General features: G+C 40.2%; 1 protein-coding gene and 1 long non-coding RNA gene across 10 annotated transcripts in view; one reads left to right on the top strand and one right to left on the bottom strand.

Annotated features, from left to right (window-relative positions):
* The window catches only part of SNX10 (sorting nexin 10), a 34,826-nt gene extending 12,133 nt beyond the window's left edge, over positions 1–22,693 (top strand). For 3 of the 9 annotated variants that reach the window (XM_088163326.1, XM_014894242.2, XM_088163336.1), the window contains exons 2-7: positions 3,213–3,268; positions 8,485–8,571; positions 11,174–11,274; positions 11,833–11,931; positions 19,853–20,068; positions 20,510–22,693. In XM_088163326.1, coding sequence (XP_088019452.1) covers positions 3,245–3,268; positions 8,485–8,571; positions 11,174–11,274; positions 11,833–11,931; positions 19,853–20,068; positions 20,510–20,588 — 606 coding nt within the window. In that variant the 5' untranslated portion in view covers positions 3,213–3,244 and the 3' untranslated portion in view covers positions 20,589–22,693. Of the gene's footprint in view, positions 1–359; positions 510–3,211; positions 3,269–8,362; positions 8,572–11,173; positions 11,275–11,832; positions 11,932–19,852; positions 20,069–20,509 lie in introns of those variants that run through there. The other 6 variants (XM_088163340.1, XM_088163356.1, XM_088163363.1 and 3 more) reach the window with 5 other exon arrangements.
* Positions 16,228–19,974, bottom strand: LOC148225138 (uncharacterized). Its single transcript, XR_015803091.1, has 2 exons — positions 19,834–19,974; positions 16,228–17,239 (listed from the first exon to the last, which is right to left on the bottom strand). It is a non-coding gene; the product is annotated as an uncharacterized LOC148225138 (long non-coding RNA).
* Positions 22,694–24,853: the final 2,160 nt, after the last annotated feature.

Below are 24,853 nucleotides of genomic sequence, written 5' to 3' on the forward strand. Positions count from 1 at the left end.
AGGCAGCCAGGAGGGCTTGAATTAGTTCTTGCTGTTCTTGGAGCAAGTTAATGTGGTTTTTGTCTGTGCTATTGCTTGAGTTTTCACCTTTCAGTTTGGGAATGCTGGGGAGAAATCACTTCCTGCTTTAGGAACAGTCCATCTGCATGATAAAAGGGTATTTCCCTAGTAAGGTTAGATTATCTGCTTTAATTTAGATTTTAAAATAGAAACTAATCTCTAAAATAGGAAATAAAATATAATACTTGATATTATTTATCTATTATCCTTAAGAAGAACACTGCAGTTTATCTGTTTTCCCTAAGAAAAGTACTGCAGTACTTGTATTTTTTTCCTCCCTCTTCTTCCTGATTCTTTTTTAGGCACAGGAAGTATGGCAATTCATCCTACGTAATCTTTTTGCTTTTGAGTGGTTGTTGTTAGCAGTTGTGGAGCTGTTCCCTGGCAGTTTTGTTGGTTATGCAATTAAGAACCATAAAAAGTATGTACTGCAAGAAGCAATTGATATTGTAAGTATATGAAACTCTAATACAAGAAAAAGGAAGTCTTCACACTGATAATGGATCAGAAGCAGAACAAAAACGTAGTTGAAGCAATGGTGGGGGGAGGAGTGATTTCCCAGTCTCAACAGAAAGTGTTTTATCAAAACTAAAGATCAACCACTGGCTTTTTTCATTCTGTTTCCCAGCACTTGTTCATTTCCCTGTCATAGGAAATTTTGTTTAGAGTAAAAAGACCAAAAGCCTTCTGTTTGTCTTCTCCATCACTGGTATTTTGGGTAGTGTTTTCTCACGATAAAAAGGTAACTTCTTAAGCAGAAGTTTCACTGGTTTCACTGTGTGTTCTGCTTCACTGACTGCTGTGTGTTACAGAAGTCCCCAAGTATATGTCTTGCTACCAGACAGAATATTGTATTCACTATATTTGCAAGTGGCTGCAGCATGACTGGGCAATCTCACTGAAATCAGTGAAAAAAGGCAGCTTTAGGGGGGCTTGCATTTCCATTATTGATTTCTTTCTTTTTTCCAAATTACTTGATGAAAAAGTGATGTATTTTAAATATTTTAGGCAGCTTTTTGGTGTTGAAATATTAATTTTTTGCCATTAAATATTTTAAATTGTGGTGGCTGTTTGGAGTTTAAGCTGCTCTTGCTAACCTGCACCAACATATAACTTGGTCATTAGAAAAACAGATGACAAAATGAAACGTGCTACTTCAGCCTTGTCATTCACTAGGAGTGTTAGGAATGAGATATTTTGGGTTTGAATAATTTCTCACTTAAATCAGCTTTGAGATAGGAGAGAAACACACTGCAGAATTCCATGGAATAAAGATACATAACTGGAAAAAAAAATTGAGTTGCCATTTTGAAAAAAAAACCATAGCCCATTCAACCAGATCAGAAAGAGGGGGAAGTAACATCAAACTGTATAGGTTTACAGCTATGCTCAGTGGGGAGAGATAGCAGAAAGAAAATTCTTCAAACAGCCCAAGCCCAACACAGTGGGGTTTTTTTGTCTGTACTCAGCATTTGTGAGGCTGCCCCTCAAGTCCCATGTCCAGTTCTGTGTCCATCGTTTGGAGAAGGATGTTGAGGTGCTGGAGCCAGTCCAGAGGGAGCTGGAGAAGGGTGTGGAGAGTGAATCCTATGAGGAGCAGCTGAGGGAGCTGTGGGTGCCCAGCCTGGAGTAAAGAAGGCTCAGGGGAGACTTTATTGCTCTCTACAACAGCCTTGTTCTGATCTTGGAGACAGCCCAAATGATTATGCAATTCTGTGAAACGTCTGTGACGTGTGCTTGTGCTCTCCTTTTCCCCAAAAGGAAAGTTCCTAATATATTTTTACATTAACAGCAGTTAGCACTGGTGAGCCAAATTTTTACCCCCACCTTGCAGAGATGCTTGACACTGCTGAGCCTGTGCAACAAGAAGTGTTTGAGTGTTCTTCTATAACTTCAGCTCGGACCATACATGCTAGTTAAGCATACATAAATGGAATTTTTTAAAAAAGAAGAAAATTTTAGTGTGTTTTTGATATTCCTTTTTTATCAGTACCATTCTAGCTATAGAAGTGAAATGATGGCCTTATCTTTATGGAGATGGGAACTATACAATGACACCCTTTAGGATGTAGTCTTATGTATGGTCATTTTTTTTTTTTTGAAACAGAGTATCCTGTTTTGATATGACTGACCCCATAGAAATTTGACAGCAAAGTGTTCATTCCAGAATAATTTCCTGGTCAAAGAAATGTATGTGTGCTTATCTTTGTGCCCTGTTTTATTAAAATGGGTGGAGTTTGTAATTCAGAAATGTTTGTAAGAGGCATTGGGCAGGGTGGGTGTTCAGCACTCCTTGGCTGGGCTTGACCTAAATATGTAGTTGCATAATAACAAAAGCAGCTTCAAGCTCTGTATCACTAAAGAGGAGGTGATGTGTATGTAAGCTGGCAAGTAAATAAAGCTGTTCTCTTCCCACGTGAGTACCTGTCCTGAGCAAACTGTCCATTTTATTGGACTGCAGACACAATTAAAAATTTGGGATTTTCAGTGAAAGAGCAGGTTTAAAATTTAAGTTAATGACTGGATGTTTCTATTTGGTCTAATTATACCCTTCCCTACATGAAGCTTTGAAAGCACGGATACTGTGAAATTTAGCCCGAGTTTTAGCTCTCCTGCAGGATCCAAGCAGTTTGTGTCTCCAGTTCTCTGGAGGGATTAGTTTCAGGAAAATTATTGAGACAGGCATTTGATTCTTTTGACTCAGATGTTTTAGAGTCTCTGGACCTCATCTGCAGTCGCACAGATGACCTGGGAGTGAGGCACAAGGCAGCGCTGCCTCACTGTGTTTGTGCACTGGGAATGCTGGCTGGGCAGAGCTGTTGGGAGGTGGGTACAAGGATGGATGAACCCTGAGATGGCTCTTGGAGCACAGAAGAAAAGCAGTGACTTCCAGCAATGAACAAGCATCACTGGACTGTCAAGTGTGACAAATACATAGAGAAAGGGAATAGCCCAGTGCTTCTAAAAAGGGATTATTTTTAAAATGAATAAATTCTGAGGTGCAGGTAATGCAAACGTGTTTTCTGCTATATATGGCATTAAGCTTCGCTTTTTCCACTGTCTACTAATAGAAAGCAAAAGTGATAATGACCTTTAAATAACTACTAAATATCAATATAATGTCTATTCAGTTGTTTGGTTTTTTTTTTCAGGTTGATTTCTTTTTTACTACAAACCAGTGAAGATGACACCAAAACATGAAAAACAGGTAAGTTGTATCTAAGCTTTAATAAAAAAGGATTCAAGTTTGGCAGCTGTGGATTGAATTTCATTAAGGTTCATGTGGATCAGGGAAGACTGATTGTATTTTTCATACTTCTAGTTGCCAGGATACAGAATATTCTGGAATGATGCAGTGCCAGTTCCTTCTGTTAAAGTCTGATAGAATCAGATACTCATTCAGAGTAATTCACTGTGTATAAGGGGCTCAAACTCTGAGACAGGAGAGAAGGATTTGGATGGAGTCTTCTTTTTTTTCAGTTTTAGGTATTTTATAGGACTAATGGTTGGATCTGGGTCCCAACTCTGATTACCAGCTGCATGGACCACGAGAATTCCACTTGCATGTTCTCTTCTGCTCAGTCCAATGAACATTAAGTTTCAACAAATTATTTTGTCTCAGCTGTTAGTCTCTTATCAGCCTTACTACACAGCATACATGGAGTGAGGATGCCAATACCCACAGCATGAAAAGTCCCATGTCCTTTGTGGCTGATCCTTTTACTAACAGGCAACTAGATGGGATACGCTATTTTTCTTGGAAGATTTGTGGAAAATTACTCTTCAGGGGTTATTGACTAATCAGATTTGTAACAGGAGCACAAGCTCATCACCTGATACAGTCCTGAGCACAGACATTTGAATTAAAATGCAGCTGAAATGATTAATCCAAATAATCAACCAATGTGAGATTGGGTTTTTTTCCTCCTTCTTGTGGTATATTTTCCCTTCATATTAAAAATAGATATTTCCATGTCAGTTTTCCTATTTTCCTAGTAGGAAAATGTTAGAGACTTCTGAGAAAGGCACTTTTTTGTGGTCAAATTCTACATAGTAAGGCTTCTGCCTTATCCTTTTCTCTGAGGAATCCATTGCATTATGCAGAAATATATCCAACAAAAGAAAAGAGAGAAGGGGAAGAAAAAAGAAAGAGAAAAAATAAAAGATTTCCTGTGTTTGCTTCAGCTGCCTTTATATGGGTTGTTTTTCTTTTTGAGGCAGGTCTAAATGAAGCATTTTGTTTTTCCATGCTTGTGTCTATGTGACCTCAGTGCTGTCCTTTTAGTCTGCTGTCAACATTCACGTTCTTTGCATAGATCTGTAACCATGAGGGAGTAGGTGTACTCCAGTTTTGGGTGTCACTTTGGCCATTTTGTCACTTACGTGTGACCCTATCTACTTGAACTGTTCCTGGCCTTGAGGACAGGGTAGCAAAATACCACCAGTGCCATGCTTTAACTGGCTGCTTTAGCCAGGAATTAAAAGGCACATCCAGCCAGAGAAACTGCTCTGCAATTGCTGCTTGTAAAGTAGTTATGATTCATTTTGGGGCAGATTTGAAGGTTCTGAATATTCACGAGGATGTTTAGGCCAGCATAACTGCTGGGATCCATATCAAAGCTATAACTTTAGCAGTTTGGGCATGGTTTGTCTCTGAATTTAGCAGTTTCCAGAGAGAAGGAATAAATGGAGATGCTGCATCTTTCAGTTGCTTTCTCTTCTCTTCTCACTGTTCCCAGTGCAAGAGGCCTCCTTGCCCAAGCCTGGACACTTTTAACTGTCAGCAGCAAATTTTGGTTTTGAGAGAATTGTTGCTCTGAAGCTTTACAGGACACATATTCGTGAATGCATTGATATAACTGCCTGTATTGTGCCCCTCAATTTAAAAAACCCCAACAATACAACCAAGAAAAAACAAAAAAAAAAATCCAAAAACCCAAAACTGAAAACATATGTAATGTGACATAATAATCTGCAGTTCTGGAAAAACCAAGCAGTACTGGGTGGGGGAGGAAGACACCTTTTACAGATTGCAGCTGTCAAAAGTAAAAAGTCCCTGAAACCTTGGCTGTCTTTGTACTGAGTGTCCCATGTTGTACAGCTGGACTCCAGTACAGTTTTGTGACAAATTATTAAGTTACTCTTCAAGTGGTCTGTGGGAGGGAGAGGTAAGCATCACCTCCCCCAGGTGGACAGTGCATTACTTGAGAACAGACATGTCTGTTGAGAATATCCTCATTTTTATAGCAAAATGGGGAGGGAGTGGAATACATAGAGAGGAGAAAGGCAGTTTTTACCCAGTATTGCTGTAATCTCCTGATTGTTTGTGACCAGTGAATGCAGGATGGACTGAGCATATAACAGCAATCTCATGGAGGAGTGTTCTGCCACCTAACTCTGCTTGGACCATAACCCAGCCTATATGTGAATAGTGGCCTTTACACTAGGGATGAAAAAAGCATAGGCACCTTTTCTGGATCATCACTTATACTGGGTGGTTAGGTCTGCTTTGATTAAATCAATGCTGTTTTTCCAGTGGGATCTTGAATTCTGGAGAAGACATAAAGGTCAAAAAAGAAGGAACAGTCTACATGTGCAATGCCACTGTTTCAGAGCAGCAAAATCTATAATGGGAATAACACTTCCTGGATTCAAGAGATGAATAGGGGAAGTAACTCTAAATCTTGAGAAAGGCTGTACATTTTTATTTTTCACTTCTGGTTGCTTACTGTTTATCTTGCTTCATTCTAAACTCAGTATTGCCATTTTTTTTGGTAAGTAAGGGGTAAAAAAAAGGAACACCCAGTCTTCTGCTGAAATCCTGATGTTTCAAATCAAAGCTGACAGTGACTGTGTGTGAGGACTGCATTTTGCTGAGGTGCTCTGCTATTCTGCAGATCATTTTTCCTCTTGGCTCAGTTCTTTACTGCTTAGACACTGCCTGCCACGGCATATACAGCAGGTCTCATTTTTTTGGGAGGTAGACTCTGAAGGGTTTTAACTTCCTCCATGTTGAAACTCAGTGATCACTTAATTGCAAGTTAAAAGTGTTCAGAAGTTTTCCAATGTAAATCTTGTGGTCTAGAATGATTTGCAAGGTAAGCCATAGCTAACCGACAGCATATCCAATAGTGACTTTTCACCACAATATTTTGGTATTGTAAAGGTTTGAAAGAAGTCTTTTACTTTGAAGGCTATTTTGATTCTGTACAAAGGAGAGGGTTATGGAAGGTTTTTGGGAAATGGGGTAATTTGGGGAACCTGGACAAAAGGGAAGTCAACAGGAAGCTGATACAGATGAGATGATACAGACACATGAGAGGAAGGAGACTGAGGTCAGGTTATGAGCAGGCTGCCTGAGGCTGTGACTCCTGTGCTGCAGCAGTTGAAGGGAAGAGGAGTGCACTGTCCTGCTTGAAGCTTCTTGGCATAATTTCCCTTCTTCCACTTGCAGGACTGATGCATTTAGTGCTCGGCAAAGGAAAGAAAGTATGTTGAGAAGTGGTTGCAGCTTTGGAGAAGATTGGGGCATAGGGAAATAGGAATTTGGGGAAGACAAAATTTTGTGACTTCAAAAGACGGCACAGTGGGGGTCTGAAAGTTTGCTCTATCTATCTACCTACCTACCTATGTATCGCAAATATAGACAGTGAGGCAGTGGAGAAAAACAGCCAAAAAAATTATGTCCTCTCCTGTGTTCAGCACATTGCTGCATATATTCTCTATAGAAGGAATAACTTCCTCATATGTCCCACTAGTGTTTTTGTAAAAGTAAAGGCATGACACTCAGCTGGTAGAAATGATTAAAGCTCTTTTCATTTCTTCCTCTTGTGTCATGCTGGCATGGGGTTAAAAAGCTGGAGGGGAGAATTGGCCCTCTGCTGCTCTTCAGTGAGGAAAGAAGCAACCGAGGTGGCAGGAGCTTTTCAAGTGTGCTTTCTTTGGCAAGGTGTTCATGATACTCACCAGAAGGTAATCACCAATTTTACAGAAAACACCCCTGGGACCAGAAACTGCGCTAGGTGACCTAAGACCAAAAGCCGTGTCTGGCCATCAAGCTACAGGCTCCCCATCTCTGAAGCAGTAACATCTGGAAATCAGGGAGGAAAATTATTTAATCCAGACCTTGAATATCTCCCTGCTATGTACAGAGTTCAATGGCTGTTCACGAAAAAGTGTATTGTCATCTTTCAATGTTATTGTTCTCCTGTCAGTCCACTGAAGGTTTGCAGTGGTGGTACATACAAGTGTGTGTTAGGGGAGAAGACTTGGCAGAAGAGTAAAGCTTTTATTTCTGATGTCTTTGGTTTGGGCATAGGAAGACACATTTTGAGAGCTTTCTAGTTCAAGATTTCTTGATTTATGCAAATATGTACTAAAAAAAGCTTGTTTTTTACCAGAAACCCTGTCATTCCTCCCACAGTTGATTCCTGTACCTGGAGATCTTGTGCAGTGCCTTCCTCTCAGGGGGAATGTATCTACAGCTTAAAGTGATACACTTTTCTTTCAGTCTTTGCTAAGTGGTTGGCTTAGCTTTTGGGGTGAATAGCTTATTTTTAAGCAAGTGGAATAAGGCAGCCTGTACATGTGCTCCAGAATTAGCAGGTATTTAAGCACACTTTTGACCTTTGTATATTAAAGGAATATTTTCCATCCTAGCATGAATATAGAGATTTATCAGGATTTTGGGGGTTGGTTTGGTTTTGTTTTTTCTACAACAAGATTTTGATCATTAGCTGAGAGTATTGAGAAACATTTAATTCTTGGTCTCTTCCAGTTCCCATTAGTGATGCCCAGTTACAGTAACATCCACAGGCCCTCTCTCTCTTTTGGGATCTCTCTAAATTATCATATAAATGTAGAAATTACAAGGAAGTAAGCTAGATGTGACAACTTCTACAACAAATACTATATATGATTGTCCCCTCAAAATGGGGAGTTTTACTCTGCAGTGTAGCTGTGTGGCTTCCTTGGGCAGGTTGATGGGAAGATTGGAACAGAAATGCCCCAGTGCTGCATCTTCAGCTATACTCTTAGTCAGTGTTGGTTACAAATGTGGGAAAAGCCTGAAATACCTGCCTCATTCTCCTTTACACGTGTGACTTGGAATGTCAGGTTTTTAGTTTGTCCTACCAAGATCTCATGTCCCACGTATGAAACACATATGACTTCACAGTGTTACTTAATCTGAAATACTCTTTTTCAGCTAGCAGTTTGGCAGGGATTTTCCCAGCCATGTGGTGTAGCTCAGATGATTCATTGCTTTATGCTTCTCCATTTATAGGGTTGCAAAATCCAATAAAACAGCAGTTCAGCTTTTAATCTGACTCAGTAGTTTGTGGAACAGCAGAACAATCAAGATAGTCTTTAAGGCTGCCTTTGTCTTCTGAAATTAATTGCTTGATTTTTATTATGCGCTTGCAGGAATTTGTAACTGTCTTGGTGCGAGACCCCAGGATACAGAAAGAAGACTCATGGCATTCTTATATAGACTACGAGATATTTATTCACGTAAGTATAAAAATATGAGAACAGATTCTTCGGGGTCTTGCTACTGTTTCTGTCCAAGCCAGGGTTGTCTTTGGGATATAAATGGAATTTCTGCTACTGGGATGTTGGGAGGCTATTATTCTCTTTTTAGCAACTGGGATGCAGTGGAACAGGTAAGGTGGGTTTGCCAATGGCCATGCTGTAGGTCTGGCAGAGCTGGAGTTGAACCTAATGTGCTCACATGTGCATTCCGCAGTGTCTTGCAACAGACAATTCTTAGCTTTACTTATCAACTAGAAGACTGTTACAGTCAGCTGTATCTTGCCCTTGTAAAAGAATGTTGATGTTCAGGTATTTGAGGGAAAACAACTTTCTTTTCAAGTATTTATCTGGTTATTTGTACTTCAGAATTCTCCTCGGTTCTTTTTGCCAAGTTATTTGTTTGCTGCAGTGTGGTTTTTTTTCAGGCTACGTTGACATTCAAATGATGCTAATTTAGTGGTGCTTGGATGTGTGAAGTAGTTGCATTTGGGTTTGTGATTGTAGCCCACCATATGTTAATGGGAGTGCACTTGCCATTACGGTGCTTTTGGGCCTTTAATCTGTCCTATACATAATTTTGTTTTCCTGATTGTTCTTTGGTGGATGACATATGGAAGACATAATCCTAATTTGCCAAATCTAGATGCAAAGATTTTAATTGCAGTGTAAAATAAAGGTATTTGAGAGCACCAAGTTATATGGTTAATGCTTGGCACAAGACCAAAAGCATTTCCCTCCTGTGTGGAAGAGTTAAGTAGTTAGTGTATGAGAGCAGGCAGTCAAATGATGACTTATCAAATGTCTGTGTGACGAGTACTTCTCTCCTGTGTGGCAGTCAGAGTTGTGAAACGTTGAAATTTGCAGTGTGCTTCAAGTACTGTTTCCAAAGCAATTATATTTTTCATTTCTGGTAAATAGAAATTCTGTGGATTTGACAGGGTGGGTGCTGTATTACTGTTTCACAGACATCAGTGTCTCTGAATAAAAGTGTATTAAGGCTTTCTCAGTGACTGCTGAGTTGGGGAGACGTTTTTTAGACCCAGTGTGTCTTCATTCAACTCCATCCAGCAACTAAGCATCACATAGCTGCTTGCTCACATCCCCTCTGTCCCACCAGCAGGACGGAGGGAAGAGAACTGGGGGAGTGAAAGAGAGAAAACTCGTGGGTTGAGATAAGAACAATTTAATAATTGAGATGTAGTAGTAACATTAATAATAATATTAAATAATAGTAATATTAAATAGTAATAAAAACAATACTAATAAAGAAAATAAAAAAAGAAAAACAGATAAAACTGTAGAAAGACAAGTGATACAAATGAAAACATATGCTCAGCACCAAGTATCCAATGCCCAGCCACTCCCTCAGTGGCAGTCCCCAGCCAACCTCCACTCTAGTTTATTGCTGAGCCTGATGCCATATGGTATGGAATATCGGTCAGTTGGGATCAGCTGTCCCAGCTGTGTTTCCTCACAGTTTCCCTTGCACACTCACTGGTGGGGTGGGGTGAGGAGCAGAAAAGGCCTTGGCTCTGTGCAAGCCCTGCTCAGCAGTAACTAAAACACCTCTGTGCTACCAGCACTGTTTCCAGCACAGATCCAAAACACAGCCCCAGCTACTGTGAAGAAAATTAACTCTTCCCCCAGCCAGACCCAGCACACAGTGATACATCATCCATCACTGGGCATCTCTGAAGCTATTAAGCATCAGCTTCCTGCCACCACAATGCCAGGGTCCCTAAGTCAGTCCTGCCATCCAGACTTCCCAGTGGGCTCAAAGTATTGTGTCTGCCTAGCTTTTAGGCCATCTGAGTTCCCCTTCTACCCAGCTCTTACAGCACTTATCTTCTTACAATGTGCAGTATCCTGGGTGTGCACCTCTGTTCCAGAAGGCTGTCATCTTTGTGCTCTCCACAGCCTGCATCTTGTGGCTGGCTGGAGTTACTGCTCCTGGCAGGCAGGGAGAGTGGGCTGGACTGCAGGCAGTTTTCTAATGGAGTCCTGTCTGCTATGTAGGATTTCATCTAGATGTATGCTCCATGGGAAGATTTGGCAGAAGTATTTAATTTCCACAAATTGTTTCTCTTTTGATGAATTGGCGTTTTCCTTGTGAACTAATAGTGCTCTGTGGGGAAATTTGCAGATGCTGCTACTTGCAGAGAGCAGTCACATTGGTTTCTTTGGTTTGATTTAAGTGGGACTGCACACTGAAAAAAATCTGTGTAGATGTTTGCAGGATTGTAACTAGAATAGCTAAAGATCCTTTTCCCCTGCAAAGATTGACATTATCTACTGAAACCTTTTTCTAAGGCCTGTTTTTCCTGTCACTGTAAGTTGTACTGTAATCCAAATCTCTTGCTTTTAAAAAGAAAGCAATGAAAAATATTTCCCTGAGAAGCAGTAGAAACTATCACCAGTTGTGCCTGAGGTAAAGCACAGTCCTTAACATAAACTGAATTAATGTCAAGCTTTCCATTGGTGTCTCGGGCATTAGTATAACATCTTGGATGTGTTGTTAATACCATTCCTGCATTTTAGCTTAAGCTGATTTGCAAAGCAAATGTTTTTTATTTCCCAACAGACAAACAGTATATGCTTTACAAGGAAAACATCCTGTGTCAGACGACGCTATCGAGAATTTGTTTGGCTCCGGCAGAGGCTTCAGAGCAATGCAGTGCTTATGTGAGCAGATTTATATATGGCTATTTAATAATCTGTCAGTCGTGGTGGGAAGGATTGTTTCATCTTAATTCAGAGAACTACAGAAATCAGATCTGGAAAGTATCCTATGTTTCTTACTAGCACAAGTTTATTCTGTAGAATTCATTTTATGTGCTTTAAACCCAGAAGAATTTGGAGTTTATTGTAAGAGACTTGATCTCTATTTTCTTTTGCTATGCACAGGTAGCAGAAATAACAATCTAGTGTAGGGGTTTGTACCTCCTCTTTGTTGTTCTTTGATGTGCTTAGGTCTTGCAAGCACCATAAGAGACCCAGCCAGACATGGATGCAGGCTTAACAACTGGACCAGAAAAATCAGATTAATTTATTTTTCCCTTTGAGGAGTGTGAGAAGCCCTTCAGTTTCTCAACTTTGTGTTCCCAAATTGATTTCAAGGGCTTCTGGAACATAACCTATGATTTTCACATGCTTGGGGTTGGCATTTGCTTACTGCATTTTTCTCTGCTGTTTTACATTTGGTTTTAACTACGTTTTTTTTTTTTTTTCTTGTTTATAAAGACAGCTACCTGAACTCCCATCCAAAACTCCCTTTTTCAATATGAACAATCCTAATCACGTGGACCATCGACGTCAGGGTCTGCAAGAATTCTTGGAAAAGTGAGTACAGCCTATCCAAAGGTGTTGGAATTTTTATGAGGTCATCAATTTCTGGTTTAAAATAGCTCATCTCTGGTACTTGAGAGCCACCGTGTGGTCATCTGTACATGCTACACGTTTAGTTATATTTCTTGCACTGTCATAATTCATACATGTGACTTCAGCTGTATTGGCTATAAGGAGACTTCAGCTGGGGCTTTTCCATTGTGTTTCATTGCACTGATTATAGATAATAGGCTTAGATTTAAATCACTTTGCAATTGCATACTAAGTTTGGGAGATCTTCACTGTGATGTCTATTTCTAGCTTTCAATAAGATGTATATTCTTGTACAAAGCTCCCCCCTTTTATGTTCGTGGAAAATCGGTGTCTTTGTGGGCTAAACCCCTGTGAGCCTGGGAAAATTCTCTAGTGAGGTCTCCTAACACAGAGCTATCCTATAATGCAAATTACTTTGTTTACCAGTCCCACTGGCATGAGCAAGCTCTAGCAACTGTGACCATTTTCAGTGTAGCTGCAATCTGTATAAAATAATTTATCAGGTTTAGCTAGACCCTGACATGCATTACAAGGCAGTAGTTTATGATTTTCAGTACTGCATCCCTCAGTCCCACTGCTGTGACCACTTCACCATCTACAGTGGCTGAGCCCCTGTTGGTATAATTTTCTGCTTTTTCTCTGCCATTCTTGTCGTGTCCTGGCACTGCTGGTATGAGAGCAGGCTGCTCAAAGCTGCTGGGGCAGGAGCTGTGTGTGCCTCTACCAGCTGCCTTTAGCTGCTGCTCGGGGTAAGGGCATGGTGAAACACTGCAAGCAGAGACTATTCATCTTCTTTCCAGTCAGTGTATTATAAGCCTCCGTAACAGACAACAAATCATTGGTCCCAAGGTATATTTGTTAGGCTTAGCAGCTGAAGGCAGGGACAGCTAACTGCTGCAGGAATAATATTCTGCATGCAGTTATATAGGATCTATGGCCAAAAGGTCAGCCAATAAATACTGGCTGAAGGCATGTGAGACAGGGAAGAGAAAGCAGAGAAGGATTAGAGGGTATTTTTACACCTCAGGAAAGAAAAGCAGTGAAATGGAAGGGCTGTGCTCCTAAAGCATGTCAGTGATAATATGAAGTGTGGTAGCTCAGGTTCCTGGGTCTCAGCAGTTGTATCCTAACTATGCTGCCCCATGGAGTAGTGTATTTCAATAAACACTCTCATTTTAAAATGGCAAAGAGGCCAGTCTGATAACAAGGTATATCAGCATCAGAAATGTTTACAACTGCTGTCTGCTCTTCAAAAGGCAAAACAGAAAGGTAGACTATCTTAAAAGATATCCTCATGCTCCAATTTTGTGGATGACTGTAGCTTACATGAGTACTGACAGCAGAAAATGACAGCATGTGGAGCGTTTCACCCTGCTGCTGTAAGTCCAGGAGTGGGAAAAGAGGCAACTCAGTTGTAAGGTAGTGGTTTAAATGTTTGAACTTAAGTGCAAGGAAAGTCTCGTCTCCGCCCTGGGGAGCAGCTGGAAGGAATTTTCAGAGGTTGTGTTGAGATGCGCTGGCCTGGCACCTTGTGTGCTGTACCATTGCCCTCTGCTGGCTGGCCCCGCTGTGCTGCTGCTGCTGCTCACAGAAGGCGTCTTCAGATTGGCTCAGCTGCCATGATGCTTTCCCTCCCAGCCCCCCATTTTATGACTCTGAACCAAAGGTTATGATTATTTTTCTGAAATTGAATTTGAGGAGCTCCCAAACGAGAGTTAGTGTAAAATATATATATATATATATATATATACACCTATGTATAATAGGTATAATATACATATATATGTCAAATATACACATATATTCTGTATAAATATATGCTCGATATGTACAATATGCACAATATACATATGCTACATAGATATTGTATGTAATATACACACTTTACTGAAGCTCTGGGTCTGGATGCTGCACGTTCTGTGGGGTGGCAATGCCTGGTGAAGCAGAACCTTTCTGATACATTAGAAAGGGGGACCCTAACCCAAAACTGGAAAGCTGAGAGCTCCATTCGCCCCATCAATGACAGCAGTCACTGTGCTCAAGCTCACAATCCTACTGGTGTTGCTTTGTGGCAGTGGGAAGAAATGGGATTCGAGTTTATGTAGACCTGTCTGGGGACAGGTTCGCAGGTGACATTTTTAAATGCCTACCTGTGATGCAGGAATCCCAGGTGTTACTAGGATCCAAGACATCCTTGAAGAGGGGGTTAGATCTTTTAAAGTCTTGGTTTGTGCCCTGTGCTGTGTGACCAGATGGCTGTAGTGCCTGCCTGTGCGGGAGCCACGTGCCTGAGGAGCCAGGATTGAGCAGCTGGAGGCTCTCTAGTGCTCAGCTTCTGGTCCTGGGAACATTTCCATATTGCCTGTAAGTGGATGGCTACAGAGTTCTGTTGTCCTTCTTCACTTCTCACTCCAGGGCGAGTTAGCACAGGGCACAGTGTGTACTTAGAGCCTTCGTGAAGTCTCTCCGTGCTGAGCACAGTAGCGTAAGAATTAGGCCAACAGCTGGGAAGTTAAGCACTAGACTTTGGTGAAATCTGGGAACAGGTGTCCCATTTTGATTTGGTTTTACTGCACAAATGCAGGGTAAGACCTACTTGTCTTACAGGTTATTATCTCTGAGTGATGAAGAGCTATAAAGCTCACTTCTTGTCTGGGCATAATTTAATATTTCAAGAGACCATTTGCATTAACGGAAGTCAGCTAGCCCCTTTTCAATTATGAATTACTTTGTAAGAATAAGGAAAATTATGTGTTTTTCCTGCTAAGTATCTTCATCCTTTGAGGATGCCTGTAAATTCACAGGGAAAGTTTATTCTTAAACTAAAGGTAAAAATTAAAACACCATATTATAATTTTAGCTTTTGTAAGATCCTCTTTGCTTTCTTCCTTTTGTAACTGTGCAGATCTAACTTTGGGATTTAGATTACCCTCACAGAAGATCAGTTGGGTTTGCTCATGAGAAAACTAATTAACAAAGTCATTTTGAATGAAGTTGAGTTCAATTGATGAAATTGATTACTTTTTTTTTCATGAATGTAGTCAGATCCCAAAAAATTATGTGATTTAGGGAGAAGGATTACTCTTCAATTCAGACATGCAGTTTATGATGGGGTGGAAGACACAGAGAGTTTTGAGAAAGGAAATGCTTAGATCCACAGGGAACAGAGGGCATCCACAGTGTCACTGCTCCAGAGTGCCATGCATTTGGCTTGCACAGTGCTGGAGTGAGCAAGCCACTCAAAATTCATCTGCCTAAGGCAGAGCCATTTTCTGAAGGTGTCTGGTGTTTTTGCCCTTTTCCTCCCATCTCCTTGCCTTTTCCACTGCAGTTCCACAATCTGCAGCTGGTGCAGGGTCAGAGGTCTCTTCTGGAGGCGTCTCCACTGGGTGCTTTCTCAGGGATGTGGAAAGCAGGAGACTGGCTCCAAGAGGGATGGATGCCAGCTTGTCCGTGCCAGGAGCATTGGTGGTTGTGGGGCAGGTGGAACCACCTTGGGCAAGTTGCCTCTCTCCAGTGGAGCCTTGCTGCTATTTCCTATCTGGTGAGGGAATAATATGTAGCAGGCACATGTGGCTTAATCTTCTGCTAACCGCACGCATTATCACATACCCAACAGTTGCTTCACAGTTGGTTGATATCAGTAACATTTCCTCCCTTATAAAAAGTGAAGGAGGAAACACAGACAGCTTTTTAAAAGAGGAAACTGGGGCTTTGTTTGGTGTGGGCTGGGGCTGAGGGGCTGGATGCTCAGTAGAGGGCACCACAGCACAGGCTGTCATCCCCCGCCTCTGAGCTCCTTGCGTTTTTCCCTTGCTCTCGTGAGCTGATGTAAATGGGCAGAGTAAATTTGTCGAAAACAAAATCGGAGTGTTAACCTTCCACACACATTCAAGTGTGCATCTGTCATTGTATTAGGTTACAGTAGATACAGGAAATCTTTAGTTAGGATTAAGTTGTACTGTTCAGCCATATGTTGTTTTTCTCCAGCAGAACAGTGTATAATATACCTAATAAAATCATGTTGAAGAAAACCAGATTTTGGACCTTGTCCAAATAAGAAAAAACACATGTTTTTTCTTTTGTAAATATTTTTGCCGTAACACAGGAAAAGAGAAATATTCTTCATATAGTATCCAGCGTTTCCTCAAAAATGACATTACTTCTTCTGCTTGCGATGTTTTTCAGTCTTGCTTCTTTAAAGGTCTAGAGATCACAAGCATTTACTGAAAGCTTACAAACAAAGATTCACATGGCTGTGAATAAAAAATGATTTTATTATCTCTAATTCTAATGTAGAGCCTTATCCTGCAGCCCCCTTAATCACATAAGTAGTCATTATGCATGTGAGCAATCTGGCCAAGAGGAGTGAAATCTCTGACAAGTAATGACTACTGATGGAATCAAGACTTGCAGGGTTTAGCCTCTCGTTCTTCTCGCAGGCGTGCATAGAAGGTCTGTTGTTCTCTTAAATACGCTCAGTCAGTTTATAGGAATTATTACCGTGAGCCGTGACTCCTCCAGCAGCTCCACAGCAGCGAGTGCTGATTTACATCACTGTGAGCACAGCCCTGCCTGCACTGGCTGCAGCCAAAGTGTTGAAGAAGCACCGGGAGCGCGACCGCTCACGTCGAGACTGCGCACGCGTCCAGCCTCCACGAAGACATCCGAGTATTAATGTTGTGACACTCCTCCCTTCCTCTTGCCTTGTCAATTTGTTAGGTGGTGGCTTGTAATTTTCATTTTTTAAGTCCTTGAAGCCCAGTATGCTTTTTAAATGTACAGCCCTTCACACAGTGAACCCCCAGGACAGCAAAAGCCTCAGAGAGCAGCTGCTGTACCAGCACTTAATACTACTAGTACCATCTGGTGATAAATGTATGGGTGTTCCCTTGAAGAAAGAGTATTTTGAACAGGAAAGCATAACACTTATGGGTAGTGCAGAATTTATTTTTCATTTTGATTGCTTGAAGCATGCAATTAAAAAGCAGTCTAACCTGTCGGTTCAGACAGCAGCAGTTATTTTTTAATTAGGAGAAAACAGAAATTCTTCAACGCTACAGCCAGATAAAAGGTGTTTGTATATCTGCGTTCAGGATGGTTTTAAACAACTGGCAAAATGCATTGAGTGCTTGGTCTCAATGTGAACACATAGTGAACACACACATATACATATATGAGTATATGAGTGTGGGTGAGATTAGCTTTATGGACATCTTTCCACTTCTGCACCTTGATTTCTCTTCACTCCCTTCACCTCCAGATGGCACTATGAAGCAGAAAAGAAAATTACTGTGAAATAATGAGTCCAATGTAAAATAAAATTGGAAATTGAATTATAGCTGCAGAAAAAGGACAGTAGCCTTGAGGTCCTGATCAGTCTGTACTCTTATCACTTTTGTTTGCTGTTCCATGTGTTAGGTTACTGCCGAGTTAATAACAGTGCTTTAGCAGTTCAAGGCTTAGCAGAATTGTACTGGACATGAAATAAAGCTAAAATGAATTTGTGTCCAATATCATTGACATTAGTGCTCATTACTTCTCTGGTGTAATGCCTCAAACCATCTAAAATCAATTTTAAAGATTACCCGTTATTTTATAAAGAAAATAAAATACATTTCAAACAGCAACAGAGCTGTAAGTGTGGTGTAATTTCATGAACAGTTAGTTACTCGTGTTTTCACTGGTTGGCAGGAAACTTTTGAAGGTACAGCAAGAGGAAAATCTGTGAAACTAAATGCCATTCACAGAATTTAATGACTTGGCTTTTTGCTCCTGTTACTTGGCATTAGACACGCAAATGTTAGAATTGCAGAAATGTGCATCCCCTCACAGTGTCTGGGAAAAACAGTAACTGTAGTTACTCTACGGGAAACTCCAGCACATTATTTTTCTTTTGTTTTTCTTCCTTTGCTTTTTCTTTTTAAGAGAAGTAGAAGGAGATATTTACTCTCCCGATTGCATAAACTATAAAAGTGGATTTATTGTGTGGAATGATACCTCTACTTTTTGTTGCAATGTTTGTCTTTGTTTGTAATGTGGGTTTATCAAGAGTCAAGGCTGAAATCCTCTTAGAGTGGCTGCTGAATGATGGCTTTTCAAACTGTAATCATGAAGCTGTTGCTGTCAAGGTGTGTGGACCTGTAAATTCTGTTTGGAATCATTTTTACACAGCCTTTGCTGGATTTTAGACTACAGAGAAGTTTTTCTGACTATTAAGACATTACACACATTGATTTTACAGATGTCTATTTGCTATTAAAATTGCAAGAATTTGGATCGGATTAAAAAGGCTTTCTCTATGTATGAAAATGTGCTTATTTTGAACTTCAGCAAAATCTGATCTTTCTGAGACTCAAATTTCACCCACACCTGGTAGATCATTGGGGTCTAACATTGGAGACATTTCCTCGTTGGAAGGTGTCAGAGTTGGAGTTGTTTGGTGGAGACTGTGTGTTCACCTAGGCAAGTGAAATGTGCATGCACATGAGTATCTTGTGGTTTCATGTAGATATCTCTTACTACTTATTTTGACAGATTTTTATGGGCTTGAATGAAGCCAGAAATCCTCTTGTGTGTTTATTAAATGTTATTGTAATGTTGGCTGCTTTAGAGAACAGTTTTCAGAATGTATTTGTGTTTAAAACGTTACAGTCCAAACACACCATTAATCTTATTCAAGAGAAGGAACTAATCAGTTACACTTTTCATTTTAGTCAGAGTACCTTTAAAATGCAATATTTCTTTCTGCTCATATTAGTTCTTACATTACTGTCATCTCTTATTTCCTGTTGCACAGCAATGACTGTTTTTGGTAAAAATTGTAGCCTAAACGGGTATAAATAGGTAAGTATTGACTCTGAGTAGCTTTGAGTTGTTTAAAGATATTTTAATAATTTTCTGTGGAGCATTCTTTGGCACGGCCGTAGCCTCTGATGTCGTTATTACATGAGTAAAATGACACGCACAAATTGAGGAAGTTTCTTGTTAATCATTCTAGGATTTGTATAGTAAAGAATTCCTTCTTTAAAGAAATGCTGAAGAAAAGTTGCGTATCTTTTCTTTAAAATAGTCATCATGATCCTCAATTCTCAGGCCTTGAAAAAGTCTCTCTACAACTTTGTGTTACTGGAATGTATTATATTTTGTTTACTGTCATATGTTTTAAGTAAATACTCTGTGCTAAATTTATTTGGAGACTTAATTTAAAATATATATGAACCAAATTTTAAAACAGATTTTTGAAAATAATAGCTGGAATTAAATAAGATTTAAGAGTTCCTGAAAACTATCGGCAAGTAAATTAAAACCAGCATTCAATATTGGCATTTTCATTCTAGCTTAAATATTTATAACAGTGTAAATAATTTTGGCTAGTGTTGGCTCAGTTGTTGATAGTTCTAATGTTCCACGTGTTTGAAGTCTGTTTTGCCTAAGCACTGTCTCTCTATAGACTTCTTTACTCCACCAAACAAATTGGTGACTTGTAATTTTTATAAAAGTTTGGTTATTATTAAAAAAGAGACCAAATTTTTGTAAGAGTATATGCCTCCAACTGCCTAAAAATCATTAATTGATCCATGTGGTAATAGCAGATGGTTAAATGGAAGAAATGTCCTTGAAGTTATTCTAATAGCAGATGTGCCTAACTATTAGCTTCATGTTTTTACTCACCTAAAATCCCAAATAATGTAATAAGAAAGTAACACACACCTAATCATTTTAATAGGTTCGTTGCCTTCTGTTACTGATTTAGGATTCATCTGAAAACTCTAAAAGCAGGACATCATTTAGAATTTGTTCCGGGAAAACACTTTAGAATATATGTGTGTGTGCGCATGCAGGTTATATGTAAACATTTGCCTTTTTTTCCCTTTTCCAGGATCCTACAGGATGCATTACTGCTCTCAGATAGCAGGCTTCACCTCTTCTTACAGACTCAGCTAAGCCCAGAAGACATGGAGGCCTGTGTGTCTGGGCAGACCAAATACTCTGTTGCTGATGCGATTCACAGTTTCGCCTCTCTGAACAGACGTTTTCCTATAGAAGATGAAGAGAGAAAAAAAGGAAAAAGCGATGCAGACTCTGATTCAGAGAGGTGAATTCTGTATATCCTTACTTTCTGAGATTATATATCCATACATACACACGCACATGCTTCACTTTTTTGTTGATGTAATACTAAGATAATGAAAAAATTAATTGACTGAGATTTTATTGAGCTGTGACAGCTCATCATAGAAGTCTTCACACACACCTCCACACTGAATTAATGAATGCAGTAGAAATTCAATTATCTGCATTCTGATTATGTGAATTTCATTTAGTCAGACTTGAATTATTCGCGTTTAAATTATCTTGCTAAAAAAATATCCAACTGCACTCCAAATGGCTAATTAAAAGTCCAAATTTCCTGTCTCTCTTTGTGACTGGAGATAATTAAAGTTCTCCTCTGTTACTCAGGCTTTGAGTGTGTTGTGAAAACCAATTTCCTCCTTTTATTTTTTTTTTTCCTCCCCCTCTCTCCCCTTTTCTGCAGTTCATCCTCTGGGCTCGGACCTAGTGATGACAGCATTTCATGTGGATGTAAAGCAAGCCCAGCTTCTGAAGAATCATGAAAAATCATTCCTGTATTGCTACCTTAAGGACAGTTCAGAGCAGTTTCTGCTTTGTTTACTGGTTATGTGTACCACACAAACAGGACTGTCTGGTAATGTGTACCTAAAAGACCCATCGTTAATGCAACCACATGCCCTTACAAAATACTCAAAACAGACCTCGACCCTATCTTTTTGGTGATTTTTTTTTTTTTAAATATATCTTGGTGCAGGTCTACATGCTACCTATTTATGTTTTTGTGACTGTTAAAATCTCAGTATTGGGCAAGTCGTGCTCTTCTGACATACGTGGCAGTTAAATTATTTCCTCAGTGAGTGTATGTCTTGGATTTGGAAAATAAAGTTCGCTTAATTCCTCATCTTAAAAGTTGGTATATCATATCAAACATATTCAAAGCATCTTTTAGTAATTTGCATCAGAGAAGTTTCATCTTTAGAAGTCATTTGACATTGGTGATGAAATTACACACCCCACCAAGGTACTCACTTTTTAAAGTAGCTCAGCAACATCAGCAAAACAACATTTGTACAAACTATATACTGCTGACAATTTGAGATATAAATACATCTTCCTCTGGTCCTTCTGTAATGTTTATGGAAAGACTGGTTTTATCATGCGTAAGTACTGAAGGCAAAAATTCTTCAGCATGGTTGCTTAGAAGTTTAGAAATATAAATAAAAATTACATCATTTCTAGGCTTGCTGGAGATTCTCAGCTCCCAAGGAATTATGGTTACTCATTCCCAGTGAAAATCCTGGATGAGGTCCATCGAAACCAATGGCTGAATTTTGCACTGACCTCGCTAGGGCCAGGATTTCACCCAATGTGTTTTACTTTAGGCTCTATATTTGAAGGTGCTGGTTGAGGTGTTTTAGTTCAGCAGCTGAAATGAGGAGTATCTCCCTCTGTGAGATGATGATAATCACATAGCTGTAACACCCTGCATGGATGTGGCCCTCTCCACTCCCTGTGAGTAACAGGAGCTGCTGATTTCATTGTGGCTGTAGTTACCACGCTGGAATATTGACTTTTTCACAAACAAAAGGCAGGCTTGAGCACAACTTCTTAACCACCAACACTTATTTTGATTAAACGTCAGTTTTGCTCTTTATTGTTCACAGCAGCTGCGCAGTGTCTTGTCTCAGATTCTGTCAAAGGACTGTGTTTCACTGTGGTGTTGTATTTATATTTGACATTTAACTGCTATTAAAAAGAGCTAGGGGGTCTGATCACCCTAGCAAAGCTCCCATTAACTTCAGTGCAGTAGTTACCGGTCTAGAAATGGATATAAATACATGCCTTTCTTTTTTTCCTTTCCTTTTTAAAGAAATCTGTGGTTACTTTCCAAGAAGGAGCATTTTAAACCTGGGAATTACAGAAACAATAGATTATTAAATAGACAGCTAGTAAGGGGTAGCATAAACATGTGTGGGCATGCTTTTTTAAGCATCCAGCTGGGAATCTGTGTAATTTTAGAAACAGGTTTTAATAGCCTGAGAATAACGTATTGTAGGTAAAGACTTCAAGCCACTGTATTTTGTTGATGGTAGCACTTTGTAAGATAAGTATCCGTGTTTCTTTTTGCTCGGTCTCACTGAATTGCACAAATGTATCTCTTTACCATCTCAGCTTGTATGTGAGTCAGCAGCAACGCTATTTTTAATGTAAAAATTATAATGTTTAATTTAAGCAACAAGTTATCACTAAAAGTAGCTTAAAAATAGCTGTTACTGCCAGTCAGAGATTTTGATTGCTTGATTTTTTTTTTTTTAATATAGCACATAAAAAAAATTGTTTAGCAAATTTATTTAAGAAGTGGGAAGGATTTAAAAACAAAAACTGGAATAATGTTGAGAAGGATATTACCATTTTTATTTAAGACAACGTAGGTTTTTCTTTTGTTTCAAAAATTGAGCTAAACTCTTGAAGCACTTTACAGTTCTGGCTTACTAACACGTCCTCAGTACCTCCAAAAATAACAGAAACACAAGATTTGGGGAGCCTTTGTGGCTGATTTTATTTTTTAATTCGAGGAGCTTATCAGTATGCCAGCAAGCATTTTCCAAATGAAGATGTTTCTGAAATAAATATTTGTTTTCTAATAGCTCTGTTGTTATTCTCTTATTTTCTTCATCATACTGTTAAAAAAATCTAAGACTACTATAACTTTCTTCTCAGCTTTGACAGAAATTTGTTCAAATATTTATCTTTTGAATGTTGTTTGTGTAGCTAGTGTTACTGGAATTTTTCTTAGTAATGGGGGAGGGAAAGTACTCCATGCTCTCTAGTATGTCTCCTTCATGTTATCAGCTGTATATAATCACATATAAAGGCTTTAAGGCATTTTGTTTCCTTGGAATATTAAATGTAACTTTTACAAATGTAAATGTTAAAAAATAATTTTAATGTCTTTTGTTACTTTAATGATTTGGTAATTTTTCAACACTATGACATACAGTTTGATCAGCTGATCACTGGTATTTTGATTCTCGTTTTTTAGTTTTGAATAATGCTGACATTTCCTGCTAGCTTTAAAAAAAAAAAAAAAAAAAAGGATAATACCTAATTTATAAATTAGAAGTAGTAATCAGATTGCTTTATATCTTATTGCAATAATTCTGCATTCAAAGCTTCTCTTTTGCTTATAGCTTTACATCCTTATTTTTATGATGATTTCTTAAAAGCTTTTAAGTAATTAAATAAAACAAGATATTACTTTCTAGCTCATGTTTAAACCTGACAGTGAAGTTTCCTTTATTTCAATATAAATATCCTGATCACTTTATGACTTACCATGTATAATTTACTCTTCAGTTATTTTTGTTATATGTGCATATAGACATAAATATATGTATACATATATATAGTATATATGTGTGTAGATATATATATATATACTGTGTACACACACACACACTTTGTTGTGTTTGCGTTTGCACTTCTTTACGTTTTCTACAAAAAGAATAGCAAAGAAACCCCACAAAGATCGTGTGTTTGGAGTGAAAATTGTTGTTTGTATAGCAATGTATTTCTATAAGCACTGAGGGAAATTTATACTCTAAATCCCACACTGTAGAATGGTGCAAACTTTGGTGTCCACGACTTTTTTTGACTGAATTTGTTTTCCAGATGAATATTTAAATTTTATATAATTACTGTGAATTATTAAAACAAAAAATGTTTGTGACTCGCTCTGTTATACACGGTATGGATAAGAAGAAGAATAAACCTTGTATGGTCCTGTGTCGTTTCCCTATAATTGCAGGAAAAGGCTCAGGGCTAAGGACCGGGGGCTTTACTTTTCTTCCCTAGCTTCTACAAGGTAGCAAAAATGTAAATAACAATTTCCAGTCTCAGACTGATTCTTTTCAAGAAAGGCCTAAACGCTTTAGGAAATTATTACACAATTATTCTCTGCTTCGGTGTCAAAAATGAGCCATAAGGGGTTAAGTCGCTTCTTTGCCTTCTGGAACAAAACCTCCTTGGAAATTAATTCAAGTGGCTTTGTGAAACAGAAATCGAGCTGTGGCCTTTGGGCTCGCTTTCGGCTTGCCCGGGGATGCTGCACAGCCGCGGGTGCGGCTGCTCCCTCCGGAGCGCTCCGGCTGCCCGCGGGCTGCGCGCCGCTTCGAGCGGCGGGCGGGCGGGCGGCCGGGAGGACCCAAAAAAGGGGGAGAAGGGGAAAAACGAACAAAACAACCAGCGGGGGGAATACAGGGAAAAGGACGGCAGCATCCCAGATCGCGCTCCCCGCTGCGCCCCGGCCCGGCCCTTCCTCGCGCCCTGCCCTGCCCCGGGGCCGCGGAGCGCGGCGGGGCGAGAGCCTTACCTGGGGCCGCCGCGCTCTCCGCCCCGCTCCGCCCCGCGCCCGCTACTCGGGGAGCGGGGCCGCCCAGCCTTCATCCGGTAACTCCTGGCAACCGCAGCCCATGGCAACGGCGGAGGGGGAGCCGGGGCGGGGGCGGCCGCCCGCGCTGCCGCAGCGCTCCCTCCCTCCCTCCATCCATCCCTCCCTCCCTCCATCCATCCCGCCTCCCTCCATCCCTCCCCGCCGCCCCCGCGGAAGGAGGGGCCGCTCCCGCCCCGCTCCCGCCCCGAGCCGGCCGCCAGGGGGCGCTGTGCGCCAGCTGGAGGTGCCGCGGGGCGGGGCGGGGCCGGGGTGGAACGGGCGCGGCCCCGCAGCGGGAGCGCGCTGCGCGGGCGCGGCCTTTCCTTCCGCGGGGGCGGCCGAGCGCTTTTGGGGTTGTTTCTGGGTTTTCGTGAT

Source organism: Sturnus vulgaris, chromosome 1 (assembly GCF_052056855.1).
Source record: "Sturnus vulgaris isolate bStuVul1 chromosome 1, bStuVul1.hap1, whole genome shotgun sequence".
NCBI classification, from domain to species: Eukaryota; Metazoa; Chordata; class Aves; order Passeriformes; family Sturnidae; genus Sturnus; species Sturnus vulgaris.